A 15,425-nucleotide genomic window follows, 5' to 3' on the forward strand; every position below is an offset into this window, starting at 1 on the left:
ACTACAACGACCTGGACACAATACATTTTCTAAACCCAGTGATGTATGCACAGGATAGAGACAAAAAAATGTGCTCCTATAACTAATAATTGTCAATGACTTGTTTGGTCTATAAAACTTTAGAAAATAGTGAACAACGTTTAACACAAAGAGGTAACTATTAATTGCATATCAAAATTGTTGATTAATTTTCTCTTGATTGACTAACAATAAATTGACTAATTCTTTTAGCGCTACTAAAATAACTAAATGATGCTTCCCATTGATAATATAAACAATATATTTAAAAACCACAGCTATATAACAATTTTCAGTCACATGACACTGAATAACCCCATGCTAGAGCCATGTGGTACAAAGTCCCGTCAGGTCAAACCTTCCTCTTTGTTACGTTCAGCTACTACATTTCCCATAGTGCTTTGCGAGTGGCCGTGGCTGTGGCTGTGGCTGGATGACAGCTATCCGGCGCCGAAACACCGATAGACACTCAGACGAAAGAGCCATGGCGGCCACGGGTGGAGGGAAAATTAGAAGCAGGAGATATCATATCGCCTCTAAACCTTACGCCAAGAATAAACAGGTAAACCGAGTGAAAGTGTTCGTGTCAAAAACCCGTGTCGAAGACTCTAAGGTGATCGCAGTGCCATTATGGCTTAACGCTTGTTATTGTTTTGTTGGAGACATTTTATGGCCTACTGTTAGCGCTCGTGGCCTCCACGCGCTGCTAGCATGTAGAGGAAATGCTAGTAAACTGGCTTATATCTTAGCATACTCATACGGACTTGACAGGTCAAATGACGGCATAGGGAGTCGTTTAGACTAGTTCATCTGTGTTGTTAAGTAAACGTGCACACGTGACACGTTGGGTCAAGCAACGTTAGCCCCACTACTAAGTTCTTAGCCGTTAGCTGAGTTGGCAGAAAGCAATGAAGTAGAATTCTAAGTGTTAGCTGATGTGGCTAATGCTAGTTAGCACGCTAGCATTAGCGAGCAACGTATTGTTGTCTTCGGTTTTGGAAGCATCACGCCGTCGCAGGGAGAATTGACATGATGGTTTTGTTCAAAATTACATCTGTCTACGTCTATGGGTAGCCACATTTATTGCAGTTCAATTTTGGGATTTGTCTGGCCTGTCGGAGTCATGTAGGATGTTAGGCTAGCTAACGTTAGCCAAATCTCTGCCAGTTGGATTGCGCAGGAAGCATTGGGAACCCACATGGTTGCCTGGATTTACTTGCCGCCTGGACCTCAGCTAATGTTGCCTTTTAAAACCGCTCCGATATGTTAATAGTGGACAACACGTGTCTCGATACATGGCTGACCCATTCAACTACTTTGTCTTTAGATATCACGTGGACTATTCTATTGACCTATCAATAAGAGGTTGTTTATATTAATGTCAGCATATTGGTGTGTTCCCTGGCTGAAGAGGCAACTAAACTAAAAATCTTACTTTTTAACTGTCTGAATATTGATAGTGATACAAGCAGCTGAACATTGTGACCAACTAAAAGTTATCAAATAACATTTTACGAGGTAAACAAGATTTGGATGAATGTCCTCGTTTATGCCTGACATCAGTTATCCACACTTGTTTTGACTTCAACCACTTTGTGTTATATTCAATGTATCCGTATGATATAAACAGTGATATAGTTCTAGCAATGTATTCAAACTGATACTTTATGTTCCAAATTGTCAGTTATTGTCTTTTGTTAGGCATTGTTGGTTTTCACATGAATGTACACGTCACAATTTGTGGTCTTCTTTCATTGATATAAATTGTGTGAAACACCTCAAGCACAATATAGTTAAGCAGCACTACAAACCACAGCTTCCACAATAACCATGCTCTAAAATGGTTAAATCAAAAACTGAACAGTTGATGCAGGCTGATGTTTTACACTGCATTAATTTAAGCAAGGTGGATTAATATGTGACTATTGGGTTTATGGTAGTTTGTTGTAGTTGCGCATATATGCACAGTCACAGACAATTGTTGCTGTTTTCGCATGTATTATCAGAATACAGTTTAATTTCATGAAACCATATAACATTTTTATTATGTGAACTCTGTAACTATATATTTGTTGTTACAGAGTGTTGAAATGAAGAGATGTTAATGGAATAATGCATTTATGCCAAAAACATGAACATGTAATATTTTAGTTTGAATAAATGTTATTATGAGTTGAACAGTGTCTCAGTCATGCCACACAAGAGTCATGATTGCATCTTCTATTGCTTATATATTTGAGTAAATTGCAAATGGTGTGGAAGTCTTTGAAGTCCATACAAATATTTCTGGACTAAGTCAGCCAAAAACTATGATTATCTAAATCTTGTGTACAGTTGTACTTAAAAAGTGGGTTTAGCTTAAAAAGCAGAAGGAGCGTGAAAAGACATGTAGTAACGTTTGTGCCATCGCTTTCTTGATTTTTCTGTGGGAGTCTTTTCTCGCCAATACTTACCCCATCACATGACATGAATGTAATAATACAGCTGACTCAAAGATCTAAAAATGTTTAAGGGTGTACGCTCATCACATTCATGTCAAAAGCTAGATTCACTGATCTACTTAAGTGCTGTAATATTCAATAGGAATGATTCTGTGTTTCAGTTAGACATGATGGCTTTCAGAGAGAGGGGGCCCCTTCAATCCTTTTAACAATAGCTTATGTAGCACTCAGTAAACTAGCACTGTGGTGGGATATACACTTGCTCTTGACTAGTTTAGGTTGTGTGTATTTGCATAAAGGTTAAAGTGCAGAGGGACCCACGGGTGTATTTTGTAGATAAGCAGGAAACAAGAGGCACATTTGGCTCTTATCAGGTGTTGAAAGCTACCGTGGGTTAGACCGGGTGCATACGAAGTGATACACCCACTAGCGAGCCCCTTCTCTCAACCTTTCCCTTCTCCATCTACATTCTTGTCACCAGAACAACATAATTGAAATCTGAGGAGAAGAACCAAAGAAATACTTTTATCAATAAAAACTGGTGCATTTACCAAGGGGAAAAGCACCAAATTTTGCAAGCTTTCTCGATATTAAATTCTGAGAAATTGTGTACTTTGTAAGTGTGATGTAGGAGACAAGACTCATCCGTATCAACTGGAATTAATCTAGACTTCAGTACAGTGCTGACCAGCGTCACTGGCTCACTGCTTCACAGAATCAAACACTGTGCCTGACCCAGTTTCACACTGTCACACTCAGCTTGTGTTTTGCTTTTCACTGAGGATGCTTAATGGCTTCTTGTTACATGTTGGCCTGTGCACCTATTTCAGATTGTAAAACGCAATGTTCGTTGCTCTCTAAAAGGACTTAAAAATAAATTATGTGGAATTGTTTGTCACAAATAAATTTTATTTTTGAACACCAAAATTAGGCATCAACATATTTGGCAAAACTGTTTTGTATACAGCGTTATCTTACACACATTGACTTTTATCCAATGCCAATTATCAAGGGAATTTTCTAATGAGGAAGCTGCAGATAATGGCCTGACTTGATAGTCCTTTGTTGTTTCTTTATTGTCTCTGCCTCTCACTTCCTCTCCCTCTCATGTTTTTGTATCAGCAACAGTCAGGCCTCATCAGTCGAGTGACAGACACAGTAAAGAGCATCGTTCCTTCCTGGCTGCAGAAATACTTCAAGAATGAAGATGCTCCTGAAGGAGGAGGGGCTGTGCTGGAGACGGACCAGAACTGCCAGCCACCACCTCCTCCTAATGGCAGTGAAGAGGGGCCTCCGACCCTCGATGGATGCGACTCCCCAGAGCCAAGCACCAGTAACACAGGTCAGTCACTCTTCACACCTCTTCAAAAAAAGATTAGCTCGGGAAATTTCTATCCCATACATGAGATGCTCACCTGTGACTTGTTTCTCTCTCGCACAGAACCCTCAACCAGCCGGGCGTCCCTAAACTTTCAGGACTATGTGCTTTCTCGACCTCCGCTGAGTCGTTCACATCTTCACTTTCCACCGCTGGACGCCTCCTCCCCGACCCTGGGGGCCTCCAGCAGCCTTTTTTCCCAACCCTCCACCTCCTCCGCCCCTGGACCCTTTTCCACAGGCTTCTCCTTGGTCAAAGAAATCAAGGACAACCTCTCGCAGCACGAAGATGATAACATCTCCACCACGAGCGGCTTCTCCTCCCGGGCCTCAGACAAAGGTAACAACTTCTTCACAAATGATTAGTGTGTTGATAACACTGATTTTATTAACATATAACAATGTCTGTCTCAAAAAAGCATTGCAATCACTGCATTGTGTTTAAATCCTATTTATTCCTTTAGTTGTTGCCACCGTGCAACATGCACCGTCCTTGCATGACGCATTATGCCGTTAATTCAAATGTACAAAACCACAAAAATGTCAGAAAACACTAATTACCTGTGTTTATGTTTTTGCATGTTTTGGGTTTAGTTTTAAGTAATCGTTGGTAAATCTTTCAAACTACTACGTATAGGTGTAGGCAACTATAATTCTCTTATAAATAGATTTGCTCTGGCCTGGTTGTAAAGACTGGTCTGCTAAGTTACATTTCTGCATTGGTGCTTTCTTAAAATGGAGATATTTTAAAAATCAGTTTTCTGTGCTTCTGCCTCTGTAACAGATGTCCCTACTTCCAAAACGGCATCACTTCCCCAACTTTGGTCCCCAGAGATGGACAGAACTCACTCTGGGCCTCAACCTGCCCAGTCCAGTCTGAGAAAGCCTTCATTCAACCTGTCTGTATTTGGAACTTCCTCCAATGTGAGTATCTGTGGGTTTGTTCATCGAGATACTGAGCAATGCTTTGTGAAAGAACAGAAGTTTGCCACAAAGCTCTGCATTTTGGTGTGTTTGGTTTGATGTCGGGCTGTGCCTTTGAGGCAGTGACCCACTTTGATATGAAAATGTCTGTCTGGAATTTGGTCTATGCACACAATCCAAGTCCTGTGTACCACAGACTTCTACAAAATTGACCAATACTTTTTAGGTGTAGTTCCTTTTTTATGTTTCAACTCTAATTATAATTATTAAGGGATTTTTATAATGAATTCATGTGCATTATCAGGAAAACCAATGTTACTGTCACTCCACTCACAGCCAGACAGTATCTTGATGTGTTGCATTCAGTTTCACCTGTGTGATTGAACATGTTGGACGATCATTTTTCATGTTCATGGCAGCATACCAGACACCACACCCCAGTTTATCCAATGCAAAACAACTTGTCTGACTTTGTGTGCATTCTGACTTTGATTTATTGATGCTATGAAGACAACTCCAGAATGACAATACAAGTCTGAGTTTGATGATTTAACCGTCTCTCTTCCAGTCATCATTAAACAGCACAGTACTAAACTCCAGCCAGCTCGGCGATTCACCCTTCTACCCTGGGAAGACCATGTATGGTGGGGCAGCTGCAGTCAGGGGCTCTCGTGCTCGTCCTGGAACACCGTACCAGGTGAGCCAGTGAGAACCGCACAGTCTAGAAACTAAGACTTGTGTATCCAGATTCAAACAATGTGAGAATTTTGATGAATGCTTCATATGGTGAGCTAGCACACTTGGTTTAGCACGTTATATTCAGTCTACATGTGCATTTAGCGTTGTGGGTGAACACTGACGGCATACTGTGACTGTAGTGTGAATATTCTTCCTTTTTAATTGGAGACTAAATAAACTCATCTGATCTGTAGGCCCCAGTGAGGAGACAGATCAAGGCCAAGCCTGCTGGTGCTCAGCCCTGTGGGGTGACCAGCGCCACAGCCAGACGCATCCTTCAGTCCTTGGAGCGAATGTCGAGCCCCCTGGCTGTGAGTACACACACACACACACACACACACACACACACACACACACACACACACACACACACACACACACACACACATCATCATCATCTCCTCCTCTTTTCAGACTTTATTTTATCTCAAAATCTGACAGTAGTTAGACATTTGATATTTTGCCAATGCGCATGTTAATGATAAGTGACGCAATTTGATTTTTCTTCTACAGGATGCCAGGAGAATCCCAGCAGCAGCCTCATCCCCCCTGTCAGCAGTAAGAGCTTTTAACATATTTACATATATTGTAAGCATTTGTTTGCAGTCACTCATTATACAATACATTAGTGTCCTTAAAATATTGAAATCCTGAACATCTGAAAACACCTTTTGTTTTGTCCAACAATTAAATAGTTTTCTGACATGAGTTTCTATTTTGCAGTCAATGGATGGTACAAATCTAGATGTTTCATATTTCCAGTCAAAAAGGAAACGTGTAAGTACAGATTTTGCAATTCTTGTGAGAATATCCTCTTTTGCCTGATTTGTCAAAAGGGCATTCATGTGCATCTTTCTTTTTCAAATATGATAACTGTCATGTATGTCCCTGTATGGCTTTAAACGTCCTCTATGTATGCACATCAACAACTTAACTTCACTTGTGTTCTTGTAGCTTAGCACAGAGCTAAATATCACTATGAACAGGGATATCATTGTACAAACCCAGCAGCACTTGTTGTAGTTTGTCTTCCTGTCATTTCTTGTCCTACTGTCTGTTGGCCTCCTTTGCACCAGCTAACAGGAATCTCCTCGCTGGGACACAGTTGTTCACAACTCTGTGTGTTTTTCTTTATATGTGCGAGTGCTGGCGAGCAAAAGAGCGCTAGACTCTGGAGTGTATTTGGCTCATGAAAGTGTGTGTGCAGTGTGTTAAGCGAAGTTGGTTGTTAAATCGTGCCAGCTCTGGATTGGACTTGTCCTCAGTAATAACTGTCAGGCATTCCCATCTGCGACAGCTGCTTGGTAAATCCTAACAATGGTGTATTGACCCTCCATAACAAGAAAGCCTACTATGTGACTGTTGCCTCAGGGTTTACCTTGGTAGGGTTCAAACTATAGTACAACCCATACTACATTTTTGAGGCCAAGACTCAAGGATGATAAATCCGAAAACAATGTATCGGCTGATAATTAATTTCTAACTAGAGATGCACCGATCCGATATCAATATCTGTATCGGTCCCGATATAGGAAAAAATTCTAGATCGGGTATCGGTGACAATGTGACCGATCCATAAAGGCAAATCTATTCAGTCCAATTATATGCGTTGTGCTCTGCGTAACGTCATGCGCTAGCGAACTGGCCGCATAGATTGTTTTCAAAATGGAGCGAGCGAAAGGATCAGCCATCTGGAACCGGGCAGCCGCTCTCAGTTGTCGGGGATAAGGGATTCCGGCTGCTAGTTAACCACCTGGAACTACGCTACGACATGGTAAGCCGAAAATATTTGTCGGAGACGGCGCTACCTGAACTGCACGGTAAAGTGTGCAAACACATATTGAAGGAGATAAAATATGTCAAATCGATAAGTTTCACGACAGACATCTGGAGCTCCGACGTTTCCCCTGTGTCACTTTTAAGTTTAACAGCACACTGGCTGGATGAAACTTTTGTGCCACACAGTGCAATATTAAATGCAACAAACTTTCGTGGGTCGCACACCAGCGAAGCGATAGCAGCTAGCCTGAAGGAAATGTTTGACAAGTGGCAAATTCAGTTGAGCAAAATCCACGTGATTCTGAGGGACAACGCCAGCAACATGAGAAAAGCGATGGACAACCTGGGGGCGCGTAGCGTCGGCTGCGTTTTTTAAATCGATTCAGCACTGTTTTTCTCTATTAGATCGGTATCAGATCGGTATCGGCCGATACTAAACCTCAGATATCTGTATCGGTATCGGAAGTGAAAAACGTGGATCGGTGCATCCCTATTTCTAACCCACACAAACAATCTTGATACTGTTCCCGTAGATTTGTTTATCATTCAAATTGTGACCGAGATGCATACTGAGCGGGAAATTTGACACTTTAGAAAAATCAACTTGCCTCTGGTGGACAAACTATGTTTGAGTGACACAGTTTCTAAATGACCTCATATCTAGTTTGGCATTTCTGTCTGCAAGTCTTAACTTTTGGGTCTAACACAATATCTAGTACAATGTTGTACTTTTACAATTTTGCAATCTCTAGAGATGTTATTGTTCACGTTCTGGGACCAAGTTTCGTATTTGAGTTCAGAGGATAAACTATGTTCATTATGTTCATTATATTAAAAGCAGTGTGCCGATGTAATGGCATGACGAGGTCTGTGGCATAAAGACAAAAGCTTTATCAAACACATTTAGATAAAGAATGCAGCACTGCCAGCTTTGTTGATTCTCATCGTTTGTCTTTTATTTAACACCCTTTCTTTCATTCAGATGGATTCCACCCTCCCACCAGTGCAGAAGCTGGTGGTTCCCGTTGCAGCGTCGGTATCAGGAAACCGCTCTGTGTCCTTCCGGCCGACTTTGACTCCTGGAGGAGTGAGCCGAACTCTTGACAGGACCCCAAGAGAGACGGTGAGAAACACTGCCGCATCATGTTGCACCATTGCATTGTTCCTCTACAACCTGATGCTACATTTGTTTTTATTCCCTTAGCCGACAAGACAATCACCGCAACTACCTGAAGCAACCCCAGGACCATCTCGAAGGTAAAACAGGGTTGCTGTAATTGACCAGCCAAGAAAGTTAGACCTATTAACAACATGCCTAGTTACTGTCACTGCTCTCTGTATCTTAGTTAAGTTTCTTTTACTGACTATACCTGTTCCTGTCTACCCCTCTACTACTAGCACAATGATTTCCAGTGGCCCAGCCTATCCTCTGTCCAGTACGCCTGCAGCCAGCAGCGTGAGCTCTGGAGGAGGCAAGATGAAGAGAGAGAGGACCAGTACACGGCCTTCCTCTAAACGCCCTGAAGAGGATGAGGTAAGGCCTTTGAAACTACACACCTCAATGCTCCGTATCTTAAAACATGATGTACATGGAAGTTAACATTTATTTATGGGTCAGGGTTAGAAATGGCAGACAATGGGCACACAATGATTTTCCCCCTTGTTTCCTGACTTTAGGTGGCTGAGGTACCGGATCTCCCAACCATTTCGCTTCCCATCAGCACCTCTGCCTTGCCAACCTTCAGCTTCTCCTCCCCTCCTCCCCCTCTCACCTCCTCCACCACCAACAGCACGGCTCCCAACCTCACGCACGTGACTCCCGCTAAGGAAACGGTCACAAATAAGGTCTGTCTTAACATTGTTTCATTCTATTACAATGCAACTCCAAGTCTAATGGTTAACAATATTATTTATGCATTTTATCCACGTTTATTTTAATGTTTTTTTGTTTTGTTTTCCAGGAGCCACCAACGGCCTCGACACCTCCCTGTGTACCCTTTACATTTTCCTCCCCTATTGTCAAAGCAACTGCTGCTAGTCCTCCGTCCTTTTCCCCCTCAGTAAGTAAATAGTTTATCTGTTATTGTTTAGTAATTGATTGGGTTGACATCAATTTACAACGGTAACGTTGATGATAATTGTTGTTTCCTGTTTGTAGGCTGGATTCACTTTTAGTGCACCTGTAGCAAAGTTAGGACCCTCCATGTCAAATGGGAAGCTGGCCTCTCCCATCATTGCAGCAGGTAAGATGGTTTTCTTACAGTTGGCATGATGCAGATTTTCTGCCTTTCCTGAGAGAACTGTGTTTGATCTTTTGTGTTTTCATGTCCTCTACAGTGAAGTCAGCAACAAGCAAAAGCACAGAAGATTTTGATGGGCCGTTTAAGCCAGCCAAGGCCCTGAAGCAGGGCAGTGTGTTGGATCTTCTTAAGGCACCTGGTAATAATCAATAACCCACTACACATTCACAGTATTTGTTTTGCATCATTCTCTTGTTCACCGTTTCAATACTTCACTTGCTCCGTCTAGGCTTCGCTTCTCCTGTTGCACAGACTTCCCCAGGCCCGGACGGCGCTCGGCTGCAGACCTCCACACAATCCACAGCCCCCTCTTCCTCTTCCTCCTCCACCACCTCCTCCTCCCTCTCTTCAGCAGGGTTTAGCGATGTGTTCAAAGCCCCACCAGGCTGGAGCTGTGATGTCTGCATGGTGCAGAACAAGCCATCAGACACTAAATGTGTTTGCTGCATGGCCCCACAGCCCTCCTCATCCAAGTCTACGGACTGCAAACCATCAACGGCCACCTCGGTTGGGCTAGAGAGCAGCAGCATGAACACCACCTCCTCCACCACTACAACCACTGCAGGTTTTGGCACAATGTTCTCCAAACCCGCAGAAACATGGGACTGTGATACCTGCCTGGTTCTAAACAAACCCGATGCCGTAAAGTGTGTGGCCTGTGAAACGGCCAAACCCGGGACAGGGCTTAAACCCTCACTGACTCTTCCTTCTGCCTTCTCAGCTGTTAAGACTGTAGCCACACCTACAGACCCCGTTTCTACAGGGTTCATTGGATTTGGAGACCAGTTAAAAAAACCTGCTGGTGCATGGGAATGCGATACGTGTTTGGTAGAAAACAAGGCCGAGGACACAAAGTGTGTGGCCTGCATGGGCGCTAAACCAGGTAATGAGAGACCTCAACCATGGTAATGTTGGTATTTGACATTCAACAAAGTGCCAAATCTGTGTTTTTGTTTTTCATGAGGGTAGACTTCCATTAACTGTCATTGATTTAAAGGCATCTTAAAAGTCAATTGTCAGTTTCGTGAAGCATCTCTATTTCCTCTCTCATCTTCACAACAGGAGCTTCAGCAGGAGCCTCTTCTTCAGCCAGCAGTGCTCCAGTGTTTGGTTTGGGAGATGCGTTCAAGAAGCCAGAGGGTGCCTGGGATTGTGATGTCTGTCTTGTACAGAATAAGGCTGTTGATGTCCAGTGTGTTGCTTGTCAGACAGTCAAACCGGGAGCTAAAGTGGAGCCCAAAGGTAACAACAGTTATCCGAAAGTAACAAATACTCACTCACAATTTCACATAATTGTTTGTTTGCATCATATGAGACTGTCAAGATAACATACAAAATATTCCAAATATTAGGTTTTGAGAAACTTGATACTTTTGCTTCTTAACCTTCACATTTTTACATTTGTGTTTTACTTCATTTCTCTTAAGCTTTTGGTTCATCAGCTGGCGGGACTTCAGGCTCTAATTCTGGAGGTTTTAAATTTGGTACATCGGACAGCACCTCGGGATCTGTATCTGTAGGTTTCAAGTTTGGAGAATCCTCCTCTTCATCATCATCATCAGGTGGATTCAAATTTGGAGGCTCATTTGGAAGCTCCTCATCAGAAACCACTTCTAAAGACAATACTGCCTCATCAGGGTTCAAATTCGGCAGCTCATCTGAGGGCTTTAAATTTGGGACTGCCTCTAGTGATGATGACAAAAAGTCAGACCAATCTGCTGCAGGTTCTGGGTTTAAGTTTGGAGCAAGCGGTGGGATAGCGTTTGGAACTGGATCCTCTAGCACAGAAAGTAACTCCTCTAAGGGCGACTTCACTTTTGGACTCTCAAAACCTGAGGAGAAAACGCCAGACACCACCACCAACCCCTCCTCTCTTAGTTTCACTCCTCCGGCCTCCTCTCAGGAGAAAAGTGAGGCTGCTGCATCATCAAATGACGCCACATCCACAACCACCACTACCACCAGTGGGTCGGTATTTGGGAATTTGGCGACCACTACACCACAAACGGGCTCTACTTTTGGATCCTTACAAACAGAAAAAGAGCCAGCTGCTCCCACGTTTACCTTCGGGAAGCCAGAGGAAAAGAATGAAGCCGCCGCCTCCTCGGCTCCGTCTTCTTTCCTCTTCGGTGCTGCTGGTAAAGATGCAGACGTTGCACCAGCAGCAGCAGCCACCTCAGGAGGCTTTTCATTTAGCAAGCCCAGTGCTCCAACAGAACAACCTCCACCCGTCTATAGTTTTGGCAAGCCAGCAGACAAGAGTGAAACGTCTGCAGCAGAGACCCCGAAGCCGTCTTTCTTTGGACAAAATGCTGCAGGTGAGAGAAAGTTCTACTGTCGGAATGAGCTTGTGAATGCTACGCAGTCTCTTTTGACATATAATGCCCTGAGGATTTATTCTTTTCTGAGTTTTTATTTGCTGATTTATTTGAGGGTTTTGTAACTGGATTAGTTTTTGTAGTAATAAAAAAACATCAGTTAATTCCTGCAGGCTTTCTCTTTCCACTGAGGTGCCTTCAGCAAAACAATTTAAGGATACTTCAGAGATTTAGTATTGCACTTTAATGTCTTTATGCCACAAAGTTCCCCTTTTGCCATTATACAACTATGTTCACATAATAAACTATTCGTTCCCCCGACAGATTCTTCTGCTGCTCCAAAACCAGCGTTTTCCTTTATGGTTGGTAATCCCACCACCACCGTCAACTCGACCACTTCGTCATCCACCACCCCGACGCCCAGTCTGTTTGGCACCAATAGCAGCAACAACAACAACAACAGCGGCTCCGCTCAAGCCCCTGCTCCTTCTGAGGCTTCCAGCACTTTCATGTTCGGTCAAACTGCTGCAGCATCCAGTGACGCTCCACCAGCTAAAGCCTTTGTCTTCGGCCAGAGTCCGGACAGCCAGCCGCCTGCCCCGTCAGCTGCTCCTCTGAACTCTACTCCCGCTCCAGCCTCAGCTCAGCCCTTTATCTTTGGTGCTCCTGCCAGTGCTGCTGCTGCTCCTGCTCCTGCTGCTGCTGCTGCTGCTGCTCCTCCTCCTCCAGCCTTCGGCTTTGGAGCAGCAGCACCCACTGCTGCCTCAACTTCAGGTCTGTATTTGCTCACGGTGGTTCTTTCAGATAATAAACATGATGTCTGTTTTGGACTTAAGGCACAACAATGAAACATTTCATTTATATTTACAGCATGTACATGTAATGATGATCTTCACTCCTTTCTTTTCACTAACAGCTCCGTCTGCAGCTCCTTCACCGTTTGCATTCAGCTCGGCCCCCTCTGGTGGATTCGGGGCCAATCAGACTTCTTCATTCGGCTCCTCCTTTGGATCCCCATTCACAGCCACACCTTCCCAGCCCCCAGCCTTCGGGGCCAAACCCAACTCCACACCTGTCTTCGGACAGCAGACCAACTCCACACCTGTGTTTGGGGCAGCTGCTAATTCTGCACAAGGTGGGTGACTGTGACAGTAAAATCCATTTTCCCTTCAGGTTGTCCTCCGGATCCTTGCATTATGAAAGTATGTTTATCACGAGTGCAAACGTGTGAATGTGCCACATTGTTCTCAGGTGGAGGCTTTCAGTTTGGAGGAGCCAGTGCATTTGGAGCCACAACCAACACCTCAGGGGGAGTGTTTACTTTTGGAGCGGGAGCAGCACCTTCTCCTGGCCCCCCTGCAAACCCCTCCATTGCATCCCAGTCAGGACCACCTGGAGGTGGATTTAACTTTTCACAATCCTCAGCATTCAATATTGGGTAAGCTGTGTTTTCAGAGTAGCTGTACTTTTATTAGAGGGGTTCAATAAATGATCAATGTAGTTTCCTGTTTATTTCAAAAGCTCCAGTAACAGTCTGAAGTCTATCAAGTCAAATGTACATTTATTAAGCATTAGTACTGCCTCATGATTATTGGTTCACTTCAGTTATTTTCTGAAGGCAGTGTTTGTCGTAATGTTTACAATAATGGGGATGTCTTTTGCTCTTCCAGGTCAGCGAAAACTTTCACCGCCTCTCCTGCTGGACAGCAAGCGATTGCTGGGCGCAAGATCAAGACAGCGGTGCGGCGCAGAAAGTAGCGCCACATGGACTCAACTGTAACGAAGACTTGACTTTGACTTGACTGTATCCTCCACTGAAGGCTGAATAAAGTCCCGGAAGGCCTCAGCTACACGAACACTGAAATTATTTGGCATGTGAAGTAGGGCCGAGGCTCAGGGCCGCTTTGTGCTAGATTTCACCGGAGCCGTTAACATGTGAGACTAATCCCACAGGACTTCACATGAAGAAACTGTTGACTGAACAATGACGCTGACTTAGAAACGAACAATCAAGCAAAGACCCCCCCCCCCCCCCCCCCCGCTCAATATGATGAAACAAGACCATCATATCTATATTTTCAACACTGGCAAATGTCTGCTAGACTTTAGGCATGACTTTTTGTAAGAAAATTACAAAGGCAAAAACTGCAAATCTAGAGAGTTGCGAGTGTACACAAAATCCTCTTAATTAGTATGGGTGATCAGGTTATGTGGCGTGATATGCAGAGGGGTAGTGAGAGCTGTGCGGCAAATCTCCAGAGGTGATCCTAAAAACTATTTAGACCGCTCCTCTTCCAGGAGTCACGGTGCCGTTGGAGATGTAGCCGCGGCGTCAGTGCGGTGTGCTGTATGTACAGGGATGAGCGTGTAATCTTTTGTGGTGAATGCAGCGTGCTTGTGTTTTTTTTTCCTCCCCCTCTTATGTACAGACTTGAGGTGTGTTTGGTTTATTTGTACATGCTGAGGTTTGCGTGTCGGTGTGCGTATGAAAACTGAACGTTAAGAGTTTTTGCCTGGGCCGCTAGCTAGCATCGCCACAGGTGAGCAAGCAAATGAATGTTTAAAACAAGGGGAGGAAGGAAGGAAGGAAGGAGGAGGCAGGGGTGGGAGAGGGGAAAACGTATCCATGCACTGTGGAGGATGGACCGGGCCGGAGGCTTTTACGCCCTAGTTCAACTCCTTAAGGACTTTGTAAATGCATAGTTTCCTAACTCTGTTTCATCTTTGATTCTTTGGCCGCTCTGGTTCCCTCCACTACTCTGCTTTTGTGCCGTCTTGTCTCTCTCTCTTGTTTCCTCCTTCATCCTGACTCCTGACACTCTCTCTATTACCTCTCTCTGCCTCTCCCTCTTTATCTCTTTCTCTTAATTGGCCTTTGAATATTATTATAAAAACCTGTAAATAGTGATGTTTTTTTTTTTTTTTATCTGTGAAGTTGAATTTCTTTTGTGTTAAATCCGCATTCAGCATTTTTGTCTTTAGAATTTATGTAAATTCCTATATTCAAAGTTGCCCGAATCCATTTAAAAGGAGCTTAAATGCAAATTGGAGAGCCTTTGATGACTAAAGGTATATTGGCTTTTCTGATCCACTTTTGTTTGGACCAAAACCAGTATTGTACAAAGTATTAAGTATATATTTTTCTATTGCGTGTTTAAATGGACGAGGGTGACTTTGGATGATAAGGAAGTCAGTTTAATTTTAAAGCCATGATTATTACTGGATGAGTGATAAGATTAAAACCATGGGTAATTACCATCAATAAAACTATAAAAACAATGTTTTCTGTTGTTGATCTTTTTATACACAACCCACAGTATGTATTAAATTATTTAAACTGTGAATTATCAATATCTGATCAGTCTTAGTGTGTCTACATAAAGCAGTTGAAAATAAAAATGTTTAAATGAATGAAAATTTAACAAAAATGTTTTTGTTTTCTTATTTGTTAGGTACACCTTGCTAAAGAAAACCCAGTATGCAGCATAATACAACAGTTAGGCAATAAATCGTACCGTCATGAAGATTTC

General features: G+C 43.3%; 1 protein-coding gene across 1 annotated transcript; it reads left to right on the forward strand.

Moving 5' to 3' along the window:
- Positions 1–458: 458 nt before the first annotated feature.
- On the forward strand, positions 459–15,174 carry nup153 (nucleoporin 153). The gene is made up of 22 exons (XM_068728499.1): positions 459–580; positions 3,582–3,801; positions 3,901–4,176; positions 4,621–4,760; positions 5,329–5,457; positions 5,693–5,809; positions 6,012–6,056; positions 6,222–6,275; positions 8,260–8,400; positions 8,482–8,534; positions 8,676–8,811; positions 8,955–9,122; positions 9,239–9,337; positions 9,436–9,520; positions 9,615–9,716; positions 9,807–10,460; positions 10,640–10,819; positions 11,005–11,895; positions 12,220–12,669; positions 12,812–13,030; positions 13,147–13,333; positions 13,566–15,174. The coding sequence occupies exons 1-22, from the start codon at positions 503–505 to the stop codon at positions 13,651–13,653; spliced, it is 4,512 nt and encodes a 1,503-aa protein (XP_068584600.1). The 5' UTR covers positions 459–502; the 3' UTR covers positions 13,654–15,174.
- The last annotated feature ends 251 nt before the right edge of the window (positions 15,175–15,425 follow it).

This window comes from Cebidichthys violaceus, unplaced genomic scaffold, assembly GCF_023349555.1.
Source record: "Cebidichthys violaceus isolate CVI_PGR_0920_01 unplaced genomic scaffold, fCebVio1.0.p SCAF_42, whole genome shotgun sequence".
In the NCBI taxonomy this organism is placed as follows: domain Eukaryota; kingdom Metazoa; phylum Chordata; class Actinopteri; order Perciformes; family Stichaeidae; genus Cebidichthys; species Cebidichthys violaceus.

Coding starts and splice junctions, on each gene's coding strand:
- nup153 (XM_068728499.1), top strand. CDS start 503: ATGGCGGCCACGGGTGGAGGGAAAATTAGAAGCAGGAGATATCATATC. Junction 4,761..5,328: donor TATTTGGAACTTCCTCCAAT/GTGAGTATCTGT, acceptor TCTCTCTTCCAG/TCATCATTAAACAGCACAGT. Junction 9,521..9,614: donor CTCTCCCATCATTGCAGCAG/GTAAGATGGTTT, acceptor TGTCCTCTACAG/TGAAGTCAGCAACAAGCAAA.